This window comes from Mytilus californianus, unplaced genomic scaffold (genome assembly GCF_021869535.1).
Source record: "Mytilus californianus isolate M0D057914Y unplaced genomic scaffold, xbMytCali1.0.p SCAF_5, whole genome shotgun sequence".
Lineage (NCBI taxonomy): Eukaryota > Metazoa > Mollusca > Bivalvia > Mytilida > Mytilidae > Mytilus > Mytilus californianus.
Window position 1 is genome coordinate 80,796,799 of NW_026262701.1, and position 27,808 is coordinate 80,824,606.

Below are 27,808 nucleotides of genomic sequence, written 5' to 3' on the forward strand. Positions count from 1 at the left end.
TAGTCATTTTCAGGAGCAGATGTGCCAGACTATAATATTAACGATTTTGCAATAAAGTTTGGAAGAAAATTCCAACAAGCGGAAGACTGAATCTCTTTTTTATCTTTATTTTGATTCAAATTGTACATAATCATCATTAGTGGATCAAATGTAAATAACTATAAAAGTAAGGAAGTGTGGTATAATTGCCAATTAAAGAACGATCCAACAGAGTGAAACCCATACTGTATTGTAAACTATAAAAATGACAAAAGGTGCTAAATTTGAAACTATCGAATATCGACAAATTTTCGCGAGTGTCAAATTTTGGTTTTTTTCACGGTTGACATTTTAACGCAAAAAATATACCTTACGCGAACATTTCACTGTTCATTTGATAGCATTTTACAAGGCCTTAAATTGCAATATTTGAAGCGAACGAACATTTAGCTCTCCAACCCTAAGCCAAAACCGCAACCAAAACCATACGACAAAATAACCCCATATAAAATCTGCAATTTACAGAAAAATTAGGTCAAGCAGTCTGAAATGTACCCCATGCATTGATGATCGAAATAGAATTTCTTTATGTCCAGTCAGAGAATAGTTAGATAAGGATGTTTTTGTCAGGACAGTCCTATGAGGCGTACAATTGAAGGTAATAGAACTTTGGTTGTATTCCAAGTATTTTAAGAATGTTCGTTTTTATTAATCTGTATGAAGTTGCAAAAATAATTACCGAAGATAAGAGAATATATGAAAAATTAATATATGTATATGTACGAAAAGTGTATCGTGAAACAGATACACATTTAATTTCATTACTTTTGATAAAGAGATGATATTAAGGGAGAAAGCAGGTTGTAGAATTCAGGATTCATTCCTTTGTTCACATTATTTAACCAGAAGATGTGGTATATTTCTGTTTGACAATGAAATACCTGGCATTTAAATACAAATGACTAGTGTCAAGAACTAAAGGTTACCGTTCATGCTTCAAAAATGAGCAAATATCATTCAGTATAGTAAGTTATATATGTTTTGTAGAACTTATATGCAATACCATCTTACAAATACGAAACTGTAGGTAATACAAAAACATACACGGAAAAAGACCAACACAGTTCACGAAGCAATGCAATACATTACAGAGCTGTAGTATGAGATCATATAAATACTTTCTTTAAAGTCAATAGAATATAGTGAAATTTAATTTCATTTGAAATGTCAAAATATATCGTTACGCTATCGTATGTATTTCTACACGCTATTTCAAAATTAAAATAAATATTGATCAATTCATGATATAAGATATAATGAAGATACTGCATTAACGCATCGACAAATTCCTGGAAGTCAAAAAGGTAAAAATATGTTCTTTGAAAATGTGTTAGTTTATTCATAGCCCTGTTATTTTGATTTGTTATGTATTTTTTTAATCACTAGTACTTGATTTTCAGAATGCCCACAAACAGCTTTGCCATTACCATTGTTGCCTTTGTAGTCAGTGTGTATGGACATGATTGCACAAAATACAGCCTGACACCATCAGACCAATCTCTTATTGATATGATGAAGCATTACTTGCATACCTCCCGGAAAGCGGACTGTCCTGTAACACCTTCACAACAGGGTAAGTCTTTCAGCATTCAATTTGCCTTTGTGATTGCATGAATTGACAATTTATTTGTAAAGTAATGAGACAGTAGTTAACAAATTGTTAAATATCGTTAATATATATAAAAAAGATACAAATCAAGATAACAAACAAAAAAGTATAACAAAAATACCAAACTTCAAGGCAAATTCTAAAAGGGGAAGTAAAAAAAAACCGCTATCAATCAACGGAACAAGTGAAAAACAATTGCCATATCCCTAACAACAGAGATTCGCAGAACTCCAAAAGGAGAGAGACCGTATGTGTCGACAAGGTAAGATTCTCCTGTTATCGCGCGCCATTCAAATCCACTCTCAATCAAAATGTCATAATCGGGAATAGGGCACAATCGATAAAGTTACAGATCAGACGACTATACTGGTATGTAAAAAAAGCAAAAACATTTAATATTCTTTCAATCGAAACTGTAATTAATAACATTTTTTTTCTGTATATGTTTATTAAAACAAAACTTGTATTTCTTCAATGAAAATGATTATTTAAGTGATAATTTAAATCCACACTAAAAATTTCTTTACCAACTGTACATGCTGTATTTGCATTAAATCATAATTGTAAACAATAACCTGTGACTAACACGTTACATGTAAGCCGTCCGGTACTTTCAGCAACATATTGTATACGCTGGACTAAGCTTTTTTTGTTATTCATCTTTAATACGGTTTCATACTGTAAATCAACGCTTTGTTGCGTATATTTAAGAGATTGGTGTGACATATGTCAGATGGGGGAAGAAAACTTTGTCCTGAAAATTCGGACATTGTGTATACGGGTATGTTTTTTTCATTTTTATTATCCTTTTTAGTCAATTGGAGTCTAAAAGTTTCTACATATGGATGAAAGCGCTAGGCAGTAAAATACAGTTTAACTCGCTTGCTACTGTTTTTTTCTTTTTCTTTTATGAATATTTGATAAATATATAATTCTGTGCTTGCAAATTAAATTTTTTACCCATATATATTCATGTACATTTTAGAAATGTTAAAAAACTTGTTATGTTTTATCTCATTAGTTTGCTTTCTCAGTTACAATTACAAAAAATTTCATAAAAAATAATCTAGTTCCCCCAGAGAAACCTGGTATTCGTTGAAAAATAACTTGTTTTGTACCAATATGTTTTAGATTTTAGTTAATCTAAATATTTGACATAGCTAGGGTCCGGATATGGTTGAATTTATTGAAAAGGATACTTTTAAAAATAAAACATTTGCTAATGCCTGCGAAGCAATCTACAACACAGATTCAAGGTCGAACTTATTGTCTCTACTACTGGCATGTTAATACCTGAAATTGGTTTGGGATATCTTTGCCATTGTAACGTACAAATGGATAATCTAAATAGTAACATTTGTAATAAGAAAATTACCTTAAATTTCTTCAGGACAGGCTGGAGGTAACTTTTACAATAACAAAGGAGGAGGTTCGAACTACCTCTGTTTACCCAGTGACCCTGAAAATGGTAAAGCATACTCCTATGGTAATGATGGACTATATGGTGCCGAGTATGAGATAAATTCCAATAGTAAACCATCAGGTTTACCTGTTAGTTTGTATGAAAAAGAGGTCCTATGTTCTGTGTGCAGGCGGAAGGGGAAAGTTTCTGTTTTAATGATAGCAGGTACTCTTTTATCAATATTTATTTTGGTTATTATTTAGAAATTTATAAGAAATATTCTAAAATTATAGGATATTGGTAACCTATTGGTTGTATGATATTGTTGATTATAAGGTTCAACCTAAATTAATCTTGAAGGCAAATGCTTTAAACAATGCATTATTCTGTGTTATCGCTATCATTGATTGAATTCTCTTTTGGTTGAGGCATGTACTCTATTTCTTACACGTAAAGATATTTCTCGTATCACACTACAGTGAATGAGATACGAAAAATGCGTAACTTTGATTTGCTTATCCAGCATTATGACACATATTGCGATATTTCCATTGGTTATTCATTATGTTATAGATGCATTGAAGAAGTCAAAGCGAAGTACATTTTCTAAATGGCAACGGAGATGTGTGATTTCTTCAATAATATACAAAACACTCACACTTTTCAATTGAAAATCTAATTTGGTCAAATTTCATTTTAATCTGAAGCTTACACAAACTTTAACTATTTCTGATGTTAAAGTTTGACGCCGGAACTTGATACAATATGATGTCATACTGGTATGTGCAAAAGACCAGATAAACGAGCCGGGCTTTTCTATTTAACACAAACAGAAATTTACCATTACAATAATAGGTTTGACAACTCGTAAGCATTGAATATCGTTTGGTATAAGCTATGGTTATTTGATTTAAATAGTAACAATAAACTCACCGAAAGGCTCGTTTATTTTTATATTGAAATTAAATAAATCGAGTTGATATCAAAAGATATCCAATTTTCGTTTTTATGAAACCTATAAGTATAAAGTTTAAATGTGTTTTAATATAGAAATTGCATATTTTTTATTCTATTTTTTATTTTTACTTTTATCGAAACTTAGGAAGGAAGTCCTGTTACAAAGGATGGAAATCTGAGTACATTGGCTTCTTGGTGAGTCAAGATAAGGGTTATAACAGTGTAGACTATATCTGTATGGACGGAGATGCTGAGCTTTTGGACAATCGATCATCCAACGAAAACGATGTTTTGGTTTATCCTATCAGAGCGAAATGTGGTAGTCTGAGATGTCCCCCATACAAAGATAATACTGAAGTGCTTTGTACCGTTTGTACAAAATAAAAATAATATAAGGCTTTCGTTTGCTCACTTATTTCCTATGTTTACTTTACATGGTATTCTACTGTACTCATATTTAACGTCAAACGTAAATAACAGGTTAATATGTTATATGATATAAGTTTGTGTTTGCCTGTTTGTTGATATTGAGGATAACAAGTAATGATTCTTCTGTTATTCTCATTTTTTATGAGAGGTACTCGGACAGGCATATCAAGTTGTTTTATTATTGTTTAGATTTTTCTCTTGGGTATGTAATGATTAAAAAAAAATATCCCCATTTTACAACATAGTAGATTCAATATCTCACTTTCGTTATGTTTTAAGGGGCATCGGTGGTCGATTGGTCTAAGTAGTCGAAATACTGTAAAACAAGCCTGTCAACATTTAGGTTGTGAGTTCGAATCCGGCACGTGGCAGGTGGCTTCGACTCCAATCTTAATTGACTAGGATTGTCAGTTTTCCTACCGAAGGTCGGTGGTTTTTTACGGGCCAATAGAAGCTGACTGCCACAAAATAACACAATAATGCTGAAAGTGGCATTAAACACCAATCAAGCAATCAATCAATCGTAAAGTTTTCCAATATCTATTCATCAAACTTCAAACTAATGACTTAATTCTGAAAATAATACTTTATACATTTCGTGCGTCGGGAAACGCGTTAGGGATTTACCTTCATCAGGAATGCTCAAACCCAGGCATTTGAAAGCCAGAGACGTATAAATACGCAAAAACACTAGGAGCTTTATAAAGGTACATAAAAAGAATAGCCATATTCGGATAAGGTACGTCAACTTTGTCTGAAGTAGTTGAAGACTTACTTTCTCAGTAATTTCTCTTTTCATCAATGGATAATTTAAGAAGAAAAAACATGTTATAAATCATGTAAGTACCGAAGAATTGACTACTGAGCTGATGAGATCTTCGGGGACTAACATTCAACCAGCAGTGGTATCAACCCAGTGATAGTAATTGAACTTTATCACAATCTTTATACCTGAACAGTGAACAAATAGATGGTTTTCATTTTTGTTTGCAATCTTCCTAGAAAAGAAAGAGGTTTTTATGCTTCCCTATACAATTCAGTACCATATAATAAGCGCTTTGTCGTCTGTTTGTCCCTGCCGTCCGAGTGTCCGAAAGAAACGTTTTTTTTTAACTTAAGTATTCCTTGCTTGTTTTAAATGAAACGTATACAGATAGAAGAAAAAGAAAAGAAAAAGAAGCCTTTTGCTTTAAGGGTTAATAAGTCAAGGTTATTACAGAAATTTTGTTGGGAAAAATTGTTTCCGGTTGGTAACTTGCGTTTCCCTGGCTTTATTGGAATGAAACTTATAGCAGCTCTTCAACTGTTTCGGTTCTTATACATCCTTGGCTTTCAAATATTCAGCTCCAAGCGTTCCTGATAAAGGTAAATCCAAAAAAGCGCGTCGGACGCATGAAATTTATAACGTGTTGTTTTCATTTAAACAGATTGAAGATATAGGGGGTGGAAAAAAGCCTATTGAATTTTTAGGGCAAGAGGTCAAAGGTTAACGGCAATATTATTTGAAATAGAGAAATATGGTTTATGTACTTTGTCTATAGAGTGTCTATATGCCATTTTGTTTTTCTTTGTTGATATAGTTATTTGTTTTTATAGTGATTAAGATTATAACACAATGTTAACTGCTGTACCCCAATTTTTGACATTTTTACCTATTATGTCTGTTTGTTTTGCTCACACATTGTTCTTGTTGTTGTCAATATAATGGAATTCTATGCGGCTGCCAAACTGAGAGGTTTAGCTAGCTATAAAACCAGATTTAATCCACCATTTTCTACATAAGGATATAGCTGTACCAAGTCAGGAATGTGACAGTTGTTTTCCATTCGTTTGAAATGTTTGAGCTTTCGATTTTGCCATTTTATAAAGGACTTTCCGTTTTGAATTTTCCTCGGAGTTCGGTAGTTTTGTTATTTTACTTTTTTTCCGTATGGTAATTTGATCTTCTGCACGATTGGAATTAAACTAATACAGATGGAAGCTATAGGGAAAGAAAAGAAACCTATTGATTTTGGAAGGAACACATATCAAAGGTCAGGGTCACTGTAACTAACATAAAATAGCTAATGAATTTCCGGATGGTATCACACTATGAATTGTAACAATATTTAAACAGGTGAAAAATGAGCAATAAAAGTACATTGTCTCTCAAACTTTACTGGTTTTTTGAAACCTTGACATAAAAATGTTTCTCTCTATAAATATGCAGTTTGTGAGCATTTTAGCAGTGGCAGATTTTGTACTTATTTGTCATATGGATATATAAACTCCTCTTAGATACCAACCTTAAAATTTTGCATGCAAGACACATTTTGGTCTACAAAAGACGCATCAGGACGCCTGCAAAAAAAAAGTCAAATAAAGTTCGAACAAACACAGCTAAAGTAATCTATACCTGGGGTAGAAAATCCTTAGTACTTCGAAAATGCAAAGTTTTGTAAACAATTAATTTATAAATATGATCATATCAATGATAATTCATGTCAACACAGAAGTGCTGACTACTAGGATGGTAATACCCTCGTGGTTGTGAATAAACTCATCATAGATACCAGTCCTTAAATGTTGCACGCCAGACGCGCGTTCCCTTTCCACACTCATCAGTGAGGGTCGAATCAAAAAGGTTACAAAAGCAAAATAAAGTACGAAGTGTAGAGCATAGAGGACCCAAAATTCTAAAAGGTTTTGCCAAATACAGCTTGGGTTATTTATTCCTGGAGTAGAAAATCCTCAGTATTTCGAAAAATTCAGTGTTTTGTAAACAATTAATTAATAATTAAGACCATATCAATGATAAATAATGTCAACACAAACGTGCTGACTACTGTGCTGGTGATACCTTATCTTTGGGTATGTTTTGATATAAAGAAATATCCTCCTCTTAAAATTTTCAATGATATTTAAGTAATTTAAAACGTAGGATGTATTGTTTTCGTGATGTTTTCATTAACTTTATAAAAGGACCAAGTTTAGTTTTTATCAAATCTGTCGTCTGGTGTTAATTGTTAATTTTAAAGATCAAGGGACAGAAAATGACCGATATGTTTTTTTAAGATTTTGCTTATAATGTTAAACAGCTCATGGATTTTAATTGAAACAAATAGTTGAATAAAAATTCTTCATAAAGTGCACATTTGAAGCGATGGAATGTAAATTAAGTGAGAAACTTTTTCGAAATCATACTTAAATTTCATTCAGTCAAACTCAGTAAAAACATTATTTTTAAAAATCAGGTTGTTGTTGCTGTTGTTAGCAATTTTACATTTTAGTAAATTAAAATAATCTCTATAGGGTCATCAATTTCATTGATGGTGCATACATTATTCAGATGAGATGGGCTCTTGGTGAAAAATACATTAAAACATAGTTCGAAATTACCGTGACGGAGTAGGCCTGTAAAGCGTTAAAACTATTTTCATTTAGTTTTTACACTACGAACGTAGTAACAAAATTGTAAATGCATCAAAAACAAGTTTCAATTTCATATATTTTTTCTATCAATAAAACAGAAAAAAAATTTCAGAAAAGTTTATGGATTGGTTTTTGGATATATGAAAATATATGTATAAATAAATTTATTTTTAAGTGTTTCATCGTTTTTACATGTATGCTATTCGAATGTTCATCTCATTAAATAATTTTTCAGGAAATAAACGAGGTCAATGAACACTTGTTTTCATTGTCATTTTAAGTTTAGCATGCTGCTGTTGTTTACAACTTCTTATAAAAAACATGTCCCTTTGGTATCTTTTGTCTCTCTTCTTATAAAAAAACCAGCTGTTAAATCATTCATTTACACTGTAATTTGACTTTAGAAATAACCTCTGAAATCACAATGCCAATCTGAAATGCCAAAAGCAAATCATAAAGTTTCTGCTAAAATCAATAAATGTCATCGACAAATGTACATGTCTGTTATTACTAAAAATAGAAAATAATCGTAACATTTATTTGCAGTATTTATGGTTGTTCATGTAAATATATAGCTGATCTAGTCTTTGTAAAATGTGGAATACGTAGTAACAAATTACATAAAATATCTCACAGTTCACCTACTGTTGACCTCTGTTGTCAATCCGCAATAGTGATATTCAGTTAATATATTTATATCTGGTGTATAACTGTGTAATGATAACAGAAACTATGAAATATCTGTTTACATAATTATATTTAATTGTGTTATAAGCAATACATATTGTTACTGATTTCATTGGAGTTGGCAAACTTTGGACGTTACAAAATGGGTTCTGCATCGTTTTTTGAATTTTATAATTGTATATGCTAGTAAAAACTCTTAAGGTAAATAAATTTTAAAATGGTTGGAAAGGTTTGGCCAAGTTATAGACTTTACGCTTGCTTTGAGAGATGGAGAGTCTGTTTTTACATTGCAGATATGTTTGGATTTGACCGTTCATAGATGAAGTAAATCCAGAAAAGTGAGTGGGACTCACCAAATTTATGAAGTGTTTATTTTCATATAAATCATTCAATAAATTTGCATTTAAGTAAGGGTAAGGTGTCTTCTCTTTTCAAATTAAATGAGATATTTAAATATTTTTAGCAATGGTCAATGTTTACGAAAGTTCTCTTCAATTAGGAATTTTTATTTGCATGTTAGCTCGTGAAAAATATGTCCGATCGACTTATCCTATTAAAATATGTATATTATGTAACTTCCACTTTAAAAATTAGACCTGGTGAAACGGTTAGCATCTGTCTTGAAATAGTAGGTGCATGGTGGCCAAAAGATGTAACAAGTAGTTGTAAGTTCTTCCCATGAGATGTGACTTTATAATCAAAGCAGTGTGTAAAGGCGATTTTATGGATGAAAATTACTATACTATTGTATGGTTAATATATTAGGCTTATGTATATGTATATGTATATATTATCAAAACCCTTTATGAAAATATGCCTGTTGATAGTCAGGATAAATAACAATGATGAATTAAGCAGTTTGTTTAATTAAATGTTTGTTTCAATATTTGTGCATACAGAATTCGGAAATCAATAAACGATTCTTGGAAATAGTTTTCCTTTTACAGAAATACACGTTTTAACAAAAATCTGCTGGGACATTTGCATCAATATTGATTTGAACGTCACATCTTGTCAAGTATTGATATTGCGTGTAGGAGTGTTATTACATTTTCACAATTACATTTTAATTTAGAATTGAGTTCCATGATTGGCATTGATAATTTTGATCAACGAATTTCCTTACAAAAGATTTGTATTGGTATTTTCTTTTCTTTGTAATCTAGTTTAAATCTTTTCGTCACAGAAAAACTAAACGATCAATTGACACCGATGCAGTACATATATTTTTTTTTCATAAAGCAATTCAAATTATACCCTCACATGTACACTTTTCTTTCTCCAATGATGAAATAAAAGATATAAGTTACATACACATCACAATTGTGATACATGTATACGCAGCTACACTTACACTAATGAATTTGATTGATAATGACAATAATGATCGGAATTGAATTGAATGGAATATTTTATCACAGTCATCAAGATGTTGAATACGGATAGACACTCCGTGATTTATGGCCAGTTTCTTTTAACAAAATCGTCGGGTTAAATGAGCATCACAAGAATAAAATGTATGTTCGCTCCTTCACACCTCTTTCTCCTGTTCAATTTGTACTTGTTGCAATTCAATTTAAAATTTATTGAAACCCCTTATTACACTTCCATGATCAATCTATTACACTTCCATTATCAATATATCCAGTATAAGGTCTGTATCTAGTCTGTAGGTTGCAATTTTTAAATACAGCTGTTTCACAAACCACGCCTCTTTTGGGGGGATATATAATATTCATCGATATTTTGTTTGTTTACGCACTGGTTCCCAGATATGATCTCTTTGTTTCTTCTCATAGGGACATTACTTGGGAATGTTACCAGTATATTAACACATGGTTTTTTTGCAGGGAACTTTGAATTCTTAGGGTCACCTAAAGTGAAGGTAGGGGTAGTACAGAACTTAAGTATAAGTTTAAACTCTTGGAAGTTCGGGGCATATAAATGTTGAAAATATGCCGCACAGCCCTATATTTTGACCTTTGAATAAAATAGTAGTGCATATCAACTTTCCATTCTTAAATATAATTTTTCATGAAACTTCATAGTAAAAATGGCACAGTTTTAGCCGTCAAGGGAGTTCCTATGGGAAATTGCATGGTCTATATTTTTTACAGAAATGCAACCTGTAATCTACTGTTGCAGTTTCCGCCGCAAAAGTCATAATGAAAAGTTATACAAAAATACAGAACTCCAAGAGAAGTTGAAAAAGGGGAAGTTCATAAAAACTGATAAAATTAAGCGCTATCAATCAACGGAACAAGGGAAAAACAACTACCATATTCCTGACTTGGTACAGGCAATTTCCGATTAAAAAGGTGGGTTAAACCTGGTTTTATAGCTAACTAAACTTCCAGTGAATTTAATTCTACTACGTTTCGACTTTTCTTACATTTAATGCATTCTTTTCACTATCATATGTAATCAACTTTATTAGTTTGGGGGTAAACCTTGCAGTGTTAAGGGCGTACGATACAGTTTTGATCCCACGGTGATTTTTTTACGAAATTTTGCATGGTTTCTACTAGTACCTACTCTAACATCGAACTCAGAGTTTTTTCACTGAGTTTTACTGTGCGTTTTGCTATTATTTTTTTTGTTCCTCATTGGCTAGAAGTATTGAGGAGGGGCAGATCTCGCAATTTTTTTTTGCGCCTGTCCCTAGTCAGGAACCGTTTGCTTTTATCAGTCTTGTGTAAAATTTTTAATTTTGTATGTCTTCATTTGTATGTTTCGGATTTTTTGTGTGGCGTCCATTTCGCTGCACTAGTATACATTATTGATAAGGGGTCAGCTGAAGCCCGACTTTGCTGCGTTGAAGAACCATTGGGGGCCTTGTGTTGTTTTCTGTTCTTTGGTCGGGTTGTGGCAAAATTACCGAAACCATTTGATGAATTCATATGGAATTACTTGCCTCGCAGGATGATTTTTGTCAATTTTTACGTTTTAGGCAAATTCGATAGTCGATAGAGAGAAACTGTAAACAGCAAACATTATCAGCAGTAACTATATATATCGGTCATGAACGTTATTCTAGTCTACAATTGTGAAGACTTGTCATTGTTGAATAAGCACATAGATCCAGTGTTCTGCTTATCAAGACCTGCAGCACTATAGTGACGCCACCGTAAAGAGTGTTTTCAGGGATTTCTCCAGATACCTAGACGTCATATTCTCTGTGTATAATCCAGTTTTTTTTTCGAAATATGTCATTGAAATTATTATCCTACAAAAACCAGTTAAAAACGTTTGTCTCTAAAAAAAATTTTTTTTTTTTATTTTTACATACTTTATTGAAAATTTTCACATTTGTTAGTTAGATACAAAAAGTACCGGTACCTTATCCCGGCCTCGTTATACATTAGATTTTATATTTAGATGAAAACTAGTTAGTAATTGTAATTGTTAGTATTCTAAATAGTAAAATATATAATACTATATTATTATGTATCCATTATTTCCATATTGTCCAATAAAGAGAGAACTATATTTCAGAGAGAAAGAAAAGACAGAAGAGAAAATAATAAATAAATAAAAAACAAAAGCAAAATAAAAATTAAAAAAAAACAAAAATAACCCCAAAAAACAAAACAAAACAAAAACAAAAACATAACTTAAAATTTTCGTAAGTCAGTGTACGATGGCGCAAAGAGAGTGATAAGAAACTCTAACCAGTGTAAATAGATAGTTTTTTGTTTACATTGCCCTTATGTCATTCTTATTCTTGTAGTCTTACTCATTACTAACATATCAGTCAAAATTTCATATCTTTGATTAAGTCCCGCTTTGAACAATTAAATGATAATCTTTTGAAGCGAAATTTTTTAGCTTGTAATGTCCACTGGTATATTGACTCAGATAATGTTAATAACCCGGGAAAATTTTAAAGAGAAAAAAAGGTAATCATCAATATGTTTACAAGGAGATAGATTGATTGATTGTTAGTTGCTTAACGCCCAGTGGTAAATATTTCATGCATTTTCAGTACGAATAAATACAATAGCTTTAGGTAAGTACTGTAATTGAGGCCGTCCAGGATAAAGGTCGGGGAAATTTGGACTGCCAATCGAAAATAAGAGTATATTGAACAGGGACAGGAATTTTGCCTTGCAACAGGCAACCTACGTACTCCTCAACAAGTTTTTGCAAGAGTACTTGACATGCAAAAAGCGTGGCACTCTCTTTGCTCTAGGCATCGGATTTAACGTCCTTATTCTGACCGGGCGTTGCTGCGTACTTGTACATCCCGCACTGCCAAACGGACGTCCCACTTTGGCAAGGGTTTTACGGCTAGTCGGAAGAAGACCCAAGTAAACATATTTTTATTAACTCTTAATTTACTGTTCAATTACTTGTTTGAACGATTTTTTTTGGGTGGGACAATGTTGTTTATGAAAAAACAAAATACAATGCAATAAATATCTTAGCATTCTTCTACTTGAACATAGGGTATATCAGTTAGACAAAATTCTTCGACAGCGATTGACGCATTTGTAATGACGCCGAATAACGTTACTGACGAAAACATGTTACAAGAATAAATTGTTCTGAATATGCTTTGAATTGAAGACATTGACGTTAGCCGAAATCACTTATCTCTTTATCGGTAGGACATGCTGCGAAAGAGATTCAGGAGTAGGCATATATGTCATGGACGAAAGACAACAGATTTCTGAGATTTTGAAGAGTTTTGGACTCAAAGATCAAAAGGTTAGTTTCAAAAACTAAGTAGTTTTTTTATTAGTCAAAATTATGATGTTCAAAATATTTTTATCTTTAAATAATGATTCACAGGAATCAATCTAAGATTTTGAATGAATCATATCCCGAATAAAAGCCAAAACCGTAAATTGATATAAAAGGGTTTCCAAAATGGTCACTATTAAAAAAAACATGCTGCGTAAATAGGCCTGAAAACTTAAGCTTCGTTTTCGGTAACCAGATCCTATCTAGGTCTAAATTATAATTATTACTTTCTAAAGCAACTTCCTTAAAGTCGAGATGTCAGCAGTGTATTACAATTTTTATACCTACACTTTAGCTTTACAATCATGATTGAAGCCTATGGTAATGAACCCGGAGTATAAATCTTAGGCTATCAACCTATCCGAGGTAAACAATTTCAGTACATATATTAATATTACATTTAACACATTGATAACTTATTTGGCCTAGTTAATTATTTTTTCAATTTAATATATATATACCATCTTTTCCGCAAGTTTATTGTTTTCTGTTTAGTATTCAATCTATAATTGAGATCCATTTATTACATAGGTGATCCGTTTATTTGGCAATCGCCAATGGCAGTCAGCAGGGTTTAAGAACATCAGTTGTTCGACCTGCTAGTCAAATGCGTTTTGTTAAAATATACTTTTTCACTCATTTGGTCTTTTGGAAAATGTTGTTTGTGCTGTATTTAGACCCCTCTACCAAGAAATTTGTTTTGCATGCACACGTATAAAAATTGCGGTTTTCATCCAACGCAATCATAGGATAGAACGTTGTTTTCAATTAAGACTTGTTTATATTTTTTTCGTTTGGGCTTGTATTATATTTGCCTTCGGGTTTGTATGATCCGTTCATCCTATTTTGACTCTTTCAAAATTCAAGAGTCTATCCTAAATTGAGGTAAATTATATGGCCTTCCAAATACCGTTTCGATTCCTAACATCACTGAAGAGACATTAATTGTCGAAATCCGGATATGGTGTACAAAAACCTTTGCACCTTTTGTTTGCGGTATACCATCTTTTCCGCAAGTTTATTGTTTTCTGTTTAGTATTCAATTTATAATTGAGATCCATTTATTACATCGGTGATCCGTTTATTTGGCAATCGCCAATGGCAGTCAGCAGGGTTTAAGAACATCAGTTGTTCGACCTGCTAGTCAAATGCGTTTTGTTAAAATATACTTTTTCACTCATTTGGTCTTTGGAAAATGTTGTTTGTGCTGTATTTAGACCCCTCTACCAAGAAATTTGTTTTGCATGCACACGTATAAAAATTGCGGTTTTTATCCAACGCAATCATAGGATAGAACGTTGTTTTCAATTTAGACTTGTTTATATATATATATATATACATATATATAATTTCAATTTGTCTTATTTGTTGTTGGGGCGAACTTTTGTTTATTTGTATATCTAGGACAACAGAGTTGGTGTAAGTTGGTTTCGATTTCCACCCCCAGGCATTTATTTATATCGCCTGGTGCAAAGCGGGCAGATTGGCTTAGTGGCCCTGTGACGACTCTGTCTGAATCAGTTGACCGCTGCTAAGTCTCCCAGTCTTGCTTTCTTCCTTCTTTTTTTTCTGAAGTTCAGATATAACAAAACTATGGTATAATCGTGAAAATTATACAATACATAGCTATGGTATAAAAGAGGGACGAAAGATACCAGAGGGACAGTCAAACTCATAGATCGAAAACAAACTGACAACGCCATGGCCAAAAATAAAAAGACAAACAGACAAATAATAGTACAGATGACACAACATAGAAAACTAAAGACTAAGCAACACGTATAATTTACGGTTATTGAGATTTATACTCTGGTCGCATTCCCATAGACTTCATTGTACAACTATAGGTTAAATCTATATACAACTGTCTCTTTTTTTATTCTGCATTTAATGTTTGTTCAAGGCATATCATACCTGTACTATTTATGACGTTTTTATGAAATACAGCCACCTATAGCAGAGTGTTGAACCCATTTTTTTTTTTAGATAATTGAGCTTGCTAAAATAGCTGTGAGCAAAACTTTGAAACGACATATAATTTCTGTTGTACATATAATTATGTTATCTAATATACCCTTATTATAAAGTGAAGTCTTTTGTTGTACAGATTCGTACGTTTGTTCTACAATGTGCCTTTTCTTGTTTCACTGATCGATATTAAAAGCAGAAGGGGTGCAATCACAAAAAAAATATATAAACCCTGTCACATGTGCATGTGCCTATTCCAAGTCGGGAACCTCGTCAATAGTTGTAGAAGGTTAGATCTAAATGTCATTTTCATGAGCAGAGATGTGCCATATCATAATATTAACACTTTTGTAATTAAAGTTTTGAAAACATTTTAACCAGCGGAATACTGCATCTCTTGTTTATTTTTTATTTTTTTTAACTCAAATTGTACATACTAATCATTAGCAGATCAAATGTAAATAAATGTAAAAAAAATAAGGAGGTGTGGTATGATGGCCAATTAAAGACCTATCCATCAGAGACCACTGTACATCCTTCAACCATGACTGAAACCCGAACTGTATAGTAGGCTATAAAAGTCCCCGGAATGACAAAATGTGAAACTATCGGATATCGTTTAATTTTTGCATGTGTCAAATTTTCACTTTTTTCACCGTAGACATTTCAATGCAACAATATACCACACGCGAAAAGTTCACTTTTCATTCAATATCATTTTACAAGGACGTAAATCGCGAATTATAAACAAAACGAACATTTAACTATCAAATCTTAGGCCCAAACCGCAATCAAAACCGTTCGCGAAAAAAATCTCATATACGCTATTAAAAATATCTGCAATTGACAGAAAATTTAGATCAAGTAGTCTAAAATTTACGCCATGCATTGATGATTCAAATAGTATTTCTTTATGTTCACTCAGAGAATAGCTAGATAAGGATATTTTTGGTCAGAACAGTCCAATGAGTCCTACAATAAAAGGTAATAGAACATTGGTTGTATTCCAAGTATTTCACGAATGTTCGTTTTTATAAATCTGTATGAAGTTTCAAAAATAATTCCCGAAGATAAGAGAATATATAAAAATGAATATATGCAAAGGTACGAAAGGTGTATCGTGTAACATATACACATTTAATTTCTATTACTTTTGATACAGAGATGGTTTTAAGGAAGAGAGCGTGTTGTAGAATTCAGGATGCATTCCTTTAATTTGGTAACATTATTTAACTAGAAGATGTGGTACATTTATGTTTGACAATGAAATAACTATCCTCTAGAGACCAACTGACTTATTTTGTTTTAAATATGTACTACTCTCCAGAATGTTCTGTTTTGACAGGGTCCGATTTGGTGGTGATACATCTTACAAAGTTTATGATAATAATACTGCATAGTATTCCGCTCAAACCGGTGCTAGGAGCCGTCTTAAACTTGCAGTGAGGTGGGAGTTTTTTCAGCTTCGTGTTGAAGGCCTCACTGTGACTTTGAGATATAGAACAGCAATACAAGCGCTGTTTCTTTACTTTTTGTATGTTTTTTTGCTGTGCTGTACTGATTTTGTGTCAAGGATGGATACACCGTATCCTTTGTTTTTCTAATATGACTACTTTCAACAACTAAAGATCACCATACATACTGTATAGCAAGTTATATATGTTCTGTATAACTTATATTCAATGCCATTTTACAAATACTAGAATGTGAAGGTTCTGCGATAAAATGCACGGTAAAAAACAGTTGACGAAGCAATACCATACATTACAAAGCTATTGTATGAGATAATCTAAAAAACTATACTTTCCTTAAATTCAATAAAACAAAGTGAAATTTAATTTCATTTGAAATGTCAAAATATATTGTTACGCTATCGTAGGTATTCTACACGCTATTTCAAAATTAAGAAATATTGATCAATCCATTATATAAGATATAATGAAGATACTGCATTAACGCATAGACGAATTCCTGGAAGTCATAAAGGTAAAAAAAATATGTACTTTTGAAATATGTTACTTTGTTCTTAGTACCGTTATTTTGATTTCTTATGTATTTTTTTTTATTACTTGTATATGATTTTCAGAATGCCAACATTCAATTTTGCCACCGTCATTGTTGCCTTTGCAGTCGGTGCTTATGGACATGACTGTAGAGAATACAGTCTGACACCATCAGACCAGTCTCTTATTGATATGATGAAGCATTACTTGCATACTTCCCGGAAGGCGGACTGTTCTGTAACAACTTCGCAACAGGGTAAGGCTTTGCTATCAGTACAAATACGGCATTCAATTTGTCTTTGTGATCGCACGAAATAACAATCTATTTGTAAATATAATGAGACAGTAGTTATCTAATGTTCAAATATCGTAAATCAATTAAGAAGAGACAAATCAAGCTAACAAACATAAACTGAGATATCCGAAAGAAGAGAGACCGGATTCGTCGACAAATTAAACGTCTCCTGCTATGCTTGTATCACCAGCCATTTTAAGCCACAATCAGTCCAAATGTCATAATCGGCAATAGAACACAATCGATGAAACAACGGATCAAACGACTTTACTGGCATGTAAAGACGTAAGACCGTGGGGTGTGATAACATAACAACTTTGGTTTTATTTTATTTCTATAGATTTTTATGCAAAAAAAATTTCCTTTTATTAATAAAAATGATTGTTTAAGTGATTATTTTAATCCACACTAAAAGGTTTTTTACAGACTGTATCTGCGTTAAATCATAGCCAGTGAAAAACATGTTAAAGGAATGCCGTCAGGTATTTTAACCAATATATTGGATACTTCGGATTAAGCTGTTTTGTTATTTATCCTATAACTAGGTAAACTGTATAACGGCTTCATAGTATACATTAACACTATGCTGTGTATATTTAAGATATTGGTGTGACATATGTCAGATGGGGAAAGAAAACTTGTCCTGGAAATTCGGAAATTGTGTATACAGGCATGTTTTTTATTTATCATTACATCATTTTAGATATATTAAAATTGTGTTCAAACAGTATATTTCCGATTTTTGTTGAATTTTGAATTATTATATGATTGGGGTTCGGATAAGGATTTAAATCTTATGGAAAAAGATAATTTTGAGAGTAAAACATTTACTACTCTAATGCTCGCGTAACAAAGAAAGGGAACACTACTCTTATGAAATCCTCTCTCGAATATGGCGTAAACGTAAGCATTTGCATCTTTCCTATTTCATGTTTGGTATTGATGTAAGGATTGATGGGATAGATAGATGGATGGATGGATGGATGGATGGATGGATGGATGGATGGATGTCCGTGTCTGGTTATTTCATCTTAGTAACCTTTTTAAAAAGAATCTATAAATAATTCATAGCACTAAGGGCTATTAAGGGGATGACCGAGCGTTCAATAAACTTCAATTTGGTCCGAAGTGATTTGCATTGTTTGTTATGTTTTCCCAACAATTCAAGTTTTAAAGCTAACTAACATGTTTTCATTTTACAATGCATGCAAAATGCATACTTGAATCATATTTTATTTTCAGCGTTTGTTCCAACGATTCAAAACGCTAACGCAATTGCTGTATTCTGAATACATAGAAAGCGCTTAAATTCAAATCCTGCATTTGTACAAATCCTTAAGGTTAAAACTGTGAAAGGCCAGCTCGTGCAAAAAATGTAAAATAATTGCTATTTATCCGAATAATTCATTTTTCTAAAATGTAATGCGCATTTTTTAATATGATAAACACTTCTTAGTTAATCAATTGCTTATTTTAAAGGTGGCAGGAAATGTTACAGATGATATTTTTGCATATAAGTTGAAATATTCAAACTTGATTCTTTTTTAATATGTTCATGATTTTACTACCTATAATTTTGGTTTGCAATATATTTGTCATTGTTATGTACAAGTATATGATATGAATAATTATATGTGTAATCATATGTCCTGTATATCTATACAGGACAGGCTGGAGGTAACTTTTACACTAACAAAGGAGGAGGTTCAAACTACCTCTGTTTACCCAGTGATCCTGAAAATGGTAGAGCAAACTCCTATGATAATGATGGACTATATGGTGCCGAATATGAGATAGATTCAAGAAGTAAACCACCAGGTTTATCAGGAAGTTTACACAATAAGGAGGTCCCGTGTGCTGTGTGTAGGCGGAAAGGAAAGGTTTCTATTTTAATGATTCCAGGTATGTATTTTGTACATAATTTTTTTCTGAAATATATCCTCAAACAATAAGCACATTGTAAACCTTTTTGTTGCATAATATTGCTACTTTTAAGGTTCAAGATAAATTAATTTTGAAGTCAAAGGCCTCGAATAAGTTCATTGTTCTTTATTATCGCAATTTAAAGTATAGAGCTTACATTAAATGTGATGCCATTTCTTTCGTATAAACTTATATAATTTGTATTTAGTCTTTTTTTTTTCTTTGCCTTATCCTAGGAAGAAAGTCCTGTTACACAGGATGGAAATCCGAGTATAGTGGCTTCTTGGTGAGTCAATCTAAGAGTTATAACAGTATGGAGTATATCTGTATGGACGGAGATGCAGAGCCTTTGGACAATCGATCATCCAACGATGACGGTGTTTTGTGTTATCCTATGAGAGCAAAATGTGGTAGTCTGAGATGTCCCCCATACAAAGATAATACAGAAGTGCTTTGTACCGTTTGTACAAAATAAAAATTATATAATGTTCTTGTCTTTTCATTTATTTGATATGTAAAGTTTCGAAAAAAGGGTATTGAACAGCCCTTAAATTTAACGTCACATGTAAAAAAAACAGGCTTTTGTATCGTGTGATATAAGTTTGTGTTTGTTGATATTAAGGATAACAAGTAAGGACTATTCTGTTATTCTCGTTTTTATGAGAGGTACTCAGACAGGGATATCGGGCTGTTTTTATTATTGTTAAGATTTTTCCCCTGAGTATATAATGATTTAAAAAAAATATCCCCATTTTACAATAATGGATTTAAAATTCAATATTCGCCATGCTTTACGTTATACGATGTGTTCCCTTGGTTTAAGTTTGTTACCCTTATTTGTTTTTGCTTTATCAAATTATGACTATTGAACAGCGGTATACTGCTGTTGCCTTTATTTATTTATTCATTGGAATTCATACTAATGACTTAGTTATAAAAATAATACTTTATACATTTCGTACGTCCGAAGCGCTATATGGATTTATCTTATTCATGAACGCTCAAACCTAAGCATATGGAAGCCAGGGACGTATAAATACATTGAAACGTTAGGAGATTTACCACGAAAACATGTTATAATGCTATATCATGTTATAAATCATGTCAGTATTCACGCACTGACTACTAAGCTGATGTAATTCAACTTAATCACAATATTTATATCTGAACTGAGAACAAATAGATTTTTTTTCTTTGTTTCCAATCTTCTTAGAAAAAAAGAGGTTAGTTTTCCCCCCATATAAACATTCGGTACCATATAATAAGCGCATTGCTGTCCGTTTGTCCCTTCCGTCCGAGTGTTCGAAACAAACGGTTTTGATAACTTGAGTATCCTTTGCTTGATTTTAATGAAACCTTAACAGATAGAAAATAAAAGACAGAAAAAGAAACCAATTGCTGTTGGGGCTTGTTAGTAAAACAGAATTGTGCTTGGAAAAACTCCGACTGGTAACTTAAGTTTCCCTTGCTTTATTGGAATGACACTTATATAGATGGAAGTGGAAAGAAGACTTTCGATTTTGTTTGGTCAATAGTCAAAGGTTAAGGTCATTGTTACTTTATATAAAAAAAATGAAAAAATGTTTTCCAGATGGTAATTTGAATTTCTCTTTCATAATTGGAATTAAACTAACACAGACGGAAGCTATAGGGAATAGAAAAAAAGCCTATTGATTTTTGGATCAACACATGTCCAAGATCAGGGTCACTGTAATTAAATAAAAAAGTTGATTACGCGATGGTATCAAACTATGAATTTTTACAATATTCATACAGGTGAAAAATGAGCAATTAAAGTACATAAATAAGAAGATGTGGTATGAATGCCAATGAAACAACTCTCCATCAAAGTCACAATGTATAAAATGTTAACAATTATAGGTCAAAGTACGGCCTGCAATACGGAGCCGTGGCTCACATCGAACAGCAAGCTTTAAACGGTCCCAAAATGACCCGTGTAAAACAATCTCAAATGGAAAATTAATGGTAAGATATATATATAAAACGAGAAACGAGAAACACCTATGAACCACACCAACAAACGACAACCACTGAACAACAGGCTCCTGACTTAGGACAGGTACATAAAAATGCAGCGGGTTTAAACGTTTTAACAGGCGTCAACTTTCACCCTAAACTGAGACAGTATTGCAACAGTACAACATTAAAAGACACACATGTTTATTTGTCTTCCAGCATACTAGTATTTTAAAACCTTGAAATAAAAATGTTTCTCTCAGTTTAGGGAGCATTATTTTGCAGTGCCAAATTTTTACTTGTTTGTCATATGGAGTTATAAACTCATCATAGATACCAGACTTAAAATTCAACGCGCCTTTCGTCTGCAAAAGAATCACCAGCGACGTTCAAATCAGATAAATAGGCCAAAATAAACTTCAAATTTGAAGATCATTGTGAACCCTAAATTCCGAAAGCTTATGGTATCTATTCCTGGGCTGAACAATCCTTGGTATTTCAACAAATTCAAAGTTTTATAAACAGTTAATTTATAATTATGACCATATCAGCGATAATTCATGTCACCACCGAAATGCCGACTTCTAGGATGGTGATAGCATGGAAGAGAAAAGCTCCAAAATCAGTGTCATTGACAAAGTGGTTGGAAATAAACTCATCTTAGATACTAGGCTTAAAATTGTGCACGTCAGACACGTGTTTTGTCTACAAAAGACTTATCAGTGACGATCGAATACAAAAAGTTAAATAGGCTAAATAATGTACGAATTTGAAGATCATTTGGGACCTTAAATCCGAAACTACAGCTAAGGTAATCTATTCCTGGGGATAGAAAATCCTAAGTACTTCGAAAGGTTTGTAAACAGTTAATTTATAATTATGACCATATCAATGAAATTCATGTCAACATAAAAAGTGCTGACTACTGGGATGGTGATACCTTATCTTTTGGTATGTTTTGATATAAAGAAGTATACCGCTCTTAAAACTTTCAGTGAAGTATTGGTCTTGTAACCTTATAAAATTTCAGCCTTTCACAAATCTTTTTAATATCTGTTGTCCGGTATTAACTTTGAAGAGCAAGGGACAGAAAAGATTTTGCATACAATGTTTTACAGCTCATGGATTCTAATTGAAAACAAATAATTGTAATAAGCGTGAGGTTGTAGGGCTGTAAAGCGTGAACATTATTTTTATATAGTTTTTACACTAAGAACGTAGTAACAAAATGATAAATGCATCAAAAACTAGTTTAACTATTTTTAATATCAAAAAATATCATTACATAGAAAAACAACGGATAAGGGGTATCCATGCATGACTCAAAATCCACAAAATCAGTACATGCACAGCAAAAAACACACAAAAGCAAAGGAACAACGCATTAATTGCTGTTATTTCGTGTAAGTTATATTATATTGATTGATTGATTAATCGATTGATTGGTGTTTAACGTAACTTTCATCACTATTGTGCTATTTCGTGGCAGTCAGTTTTTATTGGTTGAGGAAGACGGAGTGCCCGGAGAAAACCACCGACCCTCGGTAGGAAAACTGACAATCCTAGTCAATTAAGATTGGAGTCAAGTGCACCTGCCCCGTGTGGGATTCGAACTCGCAACCTCAGCGTTGACTGGCAAGTGATACAGTAGTTCGACTACTTAGACCACTTGGCCAACGAGGGCCCAACGTTAAATTATATTAGAATCCGTAATTCTGATTTGCTGACAACAAATTGTATTTCCGTTTAAAATACAACAGCAATGACTGCACGTGCTATCCGTGACAATGTTGAAACAATGCATAGAAAAACAAACGAAAACCTTAATATCAATCTTAATTTAATTGTTGTGGCATAAAAATGTAATTATAAGAACTTTAATGCATATTTTATTAATGTTATAGGGTTTTGAAAGCGTTGATACTGAGCAAATGTTTAGAATAAAGCGCTTATGTGCTTCATAGAAAATGCACTTCGGTCAACGCTTTTACACCCCAATAAAATATAAAAAGAACTATTCGATACTTAATTAAACGTAGATGTATTCATAAAAACAGATAAAATTTTTTTAGCAAAAATCTATGGATTGATTATAAATATATGATAGTATATATAGATTCTTACATTGGTACCGCTGCTATACGTGGCAATGTTGAAACAATGCATAGAAAAACAAACGAAAACCTTAATATCAATCTTAATTTAATGGTTGTGGCATAAACATGTAATTATAAGAACTTTAATGCATATTTTATTAATGTTATAGGGTTTTAAAAGCGTTGATACTTAGCAAATGTTTAGAATAAAGCGCTTATGTGCTTCATAGAAAATGAGCTTCGGTCAACGCTTTTACATCCCAATGAAAACATAAAAATTCGATACTGAATTAAAAAATTTAAAACAACACGTTTAATAATTCTATGCGTCCGAAGCGCTTTTCTGGATTTACCTTCATCAGGAACGCTCAAAGCCAAACATTTGAAATCCGAAGATGTATAAGTACCGAAACCGTTGAAGAGCTATATGACAGAAATACCTAAAATAAATAGCCAAATTCATCTAAAGTCAACTTTGCCTGAGGGAGTTGAAACCTTAATTTCTTACTAATTTCAAAATTTATAAACGGACAATTTTAGTAAAGTTTGTTAAATCATGTCAGTACCTAAATACTGACTACTGAGCTGATGATACCCTCGGGGACTGATAGTCCACCAGCAGATTAACAATTAAACGTAGATGTATTCATAAAAACAAATATATTTTTTTCAGCAAAAATCTATGGATTGATTATAACTATATGATAGTATATATAGATTCTTACATTGGTACCAGTGGATTATCGGATTATCCAATCGAGATAGTTAAATTATTGAATTTTGAAGTCCGAGCCTCGGGTCCAGAAAAGGTTAAATTGCCTAAGAATTAGAGAAATATGTATATATATTTTTTTTGATCTACCCATTTTACATGCATTCTATTAAATAAATGTAATCGACAAATGAACACGTTTGTTATTGCTATGAATAGAAAATAAACGTACTTATATTTGCAATATTTATGGCTACTCCTGTAAATATATAGCTGAAATTTAGTGTTTGTAAAATCTTCAATAAGTAGTATCAAATGACAGTTAAATCTTACAGTTCACCTACTGTTGACAATCCTCAATGCAGCTATTATATATATTTGATGTAAAACCGTGTAATGATTACAGAAACTATGATAATTGTCTTGTTGACCTACATTTTAAATAATTCTATTTAATTGTCTTATGAGCAATACATGTTGTTACTGATTTTATTGGAGTTTGCAACTTTTGACCTTAATAAGGTGCGCCTGCTTCGTTATTTGAATTTTATAATTATATATGCTAGTAACAACTACTAAATGAATTTCAAAATGGAAGGACAAGTTTTGGCCTTGTTACAGACTTTACGCTTGTAACGAGGGATGGAGAGTCTTTTGTTACATTGCACAAATTGTCATTTAGAAGAAATAAAATTTATAAAAAACATTACGGTATACGTTTTGCAGTGTTTTGTTTGTTTTATTTAGTTTTTATTCATTGGAAATGAATGCCTCAAATAAGCTTCTGTGATTCCTGCCTAAAAGTTTCTTTTTCATAAATGGAATTCCAAACGGTTTCAGCGTTTTCGGCCAAACTGCAAATAAGCAAAAATGTACCTCAGGTGGCATTCAAATACCTGAACTGTGCTTCAAACATTGGATTTCAGAGAAAAAAAGTGAGATGTGATAGAAAATTTTTGTATTTTTGTCTTTCGTTTTTGCTAATGTGCTTCTCTATATGCCATTTTGTTTTTCTTTGTTGACATATTTGTTTGTTTTTTTAGTGATTCAGTGGGAAAGCCACACGTCATTTCTGCGCCTCCTTCCATATGACGTAACGGACAAAAATTCAAGGGCGATTATCGCGATTTTTACATAGACGGCGACAGTATTGCACCATCTCGGTAATTTGTTTACATCGTGTACGTGTGATTTTTCAAGAAATTTATTATTAAAGACAATTAAACTAGCATCATTTCATCATCAATTAGTTATATAGGTAAGTTTAACAGGTGACCATGCTATTTTTTCTTCTTAGGAGATTTTATTTTACAAGAAACAAACATCTGAAAATGGCAAGTGACGTTGTTGTTTTGAAAGATAGAAATATGGCGGGTGTTTTCCCCTTCTGAAAATAACTGACACATTTGCATCCTAATGGCTTTTTAAATATAAAATGACCAAAAAATAGCATCTATGATGATGGGAGTCCCTAAATATTTGCATAACTACCCATCACTCCGTGTCAAATTGCAACTGAGGCTGCGAAAAGGAAGCACATAAATCGACGCCATTTTTTAACAGATCCACATAAATAGTAGGTTTCTGAGCTCACAAAATCCTAGTATTATTACTTTTAATGGTTAGTAGAAAGATATGAACAATATCTATAACATAATTTTATTGATCAGATCGGTTTATGCCAAATTATGGTTATATATGTGCCCCTTTTTCGATGCTGAAATTTCCACGGACTACATGTAAATAAATGCCTCTTTCCCAGCGTGAGACTTCAATTTTAAATAAACTTTAATTTTGGCCTGTCAATGTAAGCATTTATATTTTAATTTAATTATTACCTGTGTTAAAAGCATTTGTGATCCTTCGTTTGGTTCTCTCGAATAGTAAAAAGGTTAGTATGCATGGTTTTATTATATTTAATATTTTTATTTAAACACAATAAGTGTGTGACAAAAAACAAAAACAAACATAATATAGCAACAAAAAAAACAACAACTATAGTTTAATTTTATCCTAAACCTCTACCCATCATTTCTTACGGTTTGTATGGGGTTTACAGAATAGAGAACTATGGCTAAAAGTATAAAGAATAGAGAAAAATTGACTAAAAATATAAGGAATAGAGAATAATGTTGTGTTAATTTATTGAGAAAAGAGAATGATGGGCAAAAAGTATAAAGAATAGAGACAAATGACCATAAAGATAAAATAATATAGAAATGGAGGACACCCCATCAAGACCCTTGTTTATGTGAACAACAGTACGATTTTTTGTAAAATAATGCATATATGGTCATGAAAAATATTTTGAACAGATTTCAGGTATATGAAATATTAATCAGTAGGAAAGTATCAGTTCTGCCCCTCCTTCCATGCTAAAAAAACACACAAATTATATGTGATTGATTGTCGATTTTTAACGCCCTGTTCAGTATTGGCTAGGTGTTGTAGCCAGGTTTTATTGATGGTGGATGCCTGAGTGCTCATAGATAACCACTGACATTTGGTTACAGCAATCCTAATCAATTTTGATTGGAGTTCAGATAACCCACACAAGGAGAGTTTGAACTGACACAACCTGAATGCAGACTTACTTGTGCATTTAATTTATATTTTTGCTCTCATACTGATATTTTGTTTGTAATTATGACGTTTACTTACATTTAATATCATTTATGAGGAATTAAAGATATGAATGATTGAATGAAAAGTTACCTTTGAATTAACAGATATGATAATTCAATGTTGCAAATGAAGTTAAACTTTATTTAAATATATATTAATATCTATTAAAAAGATTGATATGTGATGAATTTAACTTTAAGATACTGAAGTAAATGAATAAATAAATAGAAAAATGTCTTTGAACATATGGTGCTGTATATGATTATGACCTTTTCTTATCAGACATATCATAATTATAAAGTCATTAAAATAAATTATTTATTTACACAAAAGTCTAAATTGTTTTGTTTATTTTTATTGAAGCTTATATACATACTTTTGAATATTTAAGATTAAAATTAGAATAATTTCAATTTCAAAAAAATAATAACAAACATCTAAAAAACAAACTTAGCTTGCTGTTCGGTGTGAGCCAAGGCTCTGTGTTGAAGACCGTACTTTGACCTATAATGGTTTACTTTTATAAATTTTGACTTGGATAGAGAGTTGTCTCATTGGCACTCATACATTAGTTTTACATTAGTTTTACATTAGTGAAATAAGAAACATTCAATTTATATTAAAACTTGGACCACATAAGAATCAGTAGACAATTAAAATATATATTATAATTTCATATGACAACTCTAGAGAAGTTGGAAATTACTTTCATTTAATATCATATGCGTAAATTATATATTTACAGATAACAATAGAAATAAGGAATAAAGAAGAGCAGGAAACATTTCCATTTTAAGGATTTATGGAACAGAGGACTATTTGACTTGTTTTTACTTTAACTTGGACTTTTTAACAATAATGCTTCTTCAATTTTAAACTTTATTGTTATGCGTTTGATTTTTTTACTTTCAAAGTATTAAGTTGTATTA

At 31.9% G+C, this 27,808-nt stretch overlaps 3 protein-coding genes across 4 annotated transcripts in view; all 3 read left to right on the plus strand.

The window, feature by feature from the left end:
• The window catches only part of LOC127703146 (uncharacterized), a 151,460-nt gene that overhangs the window by 85,473 nt on the left and 38,179 nt on the right, over positions 1 to 27,808 (plus strand). The window lies entirely within an intron of this gene.
• Positions 1,437 to 19,959, plus strand: LOC127703149 (short-chain collagen C4-like). Its single transcript, XM_052207650.1, has 4 exons — positions 1,437 to 1,612; positions 18,148 to 18,216; positions 19,212 to 19,448; positions 19,706 to 19,959. Exons 1-4 carry the CDS (start codon positions 1,441 to 1,443, stop codon positions 19,942 to 19,944), a joined length of 717 nt encoding a protein of 238 aa, XP_052063610.1. The 5' UTR covers positions 1,437 to 1,440; the 3' UTR covers positions 19,945 to 19,959.
• Positions 17,189 to 27,808, plus strand: part of LOC127703147 (short-chain collagen C4-like) — a 134,371-nt gene continuing 123,751 nt past the window's right edge. Inside the window, exon 1 of one of the 2 annotated variants that reach the window (XM_052207648.1) lies at positions 17,189 to 17,234. The gene's annotated coding sequence lies outside the window, so the exon portion shown is untranslated. The remainder of the gene's footprint in view (positions 17,235 to 27,808) is intronic. The other variant, XM_052207646.1, reaches the window with a different exon arrangement.

What these genes read in the sequence shown, in the direction of transcription:
- LOC127703149 (XM_052207650.1), top strand. Translation starts at nt 1,441, where the DNA reads ATGCCCACAAACAGCTTTGCCATTACCATTGTTGCCTTTGTAGTCAGT. An exon ending in TGTAACACCTTCACAACAGG is followed by an intron (nt 1,613 to 18,147) that starts GTAAGTCTTTCA and finishes TGTATATTTAAG; the next exon opens with ATATTGGTGTGACATATGTC. An exon ending in TTCTATTTTAATGATTCCAG is followed by an intron (nt 19,449 to 19,705) that starts GTATGTATTTTG and finishes GCCTTATCCTAG; the next exon opens with GAAGAAAGTCCTGTTACACA.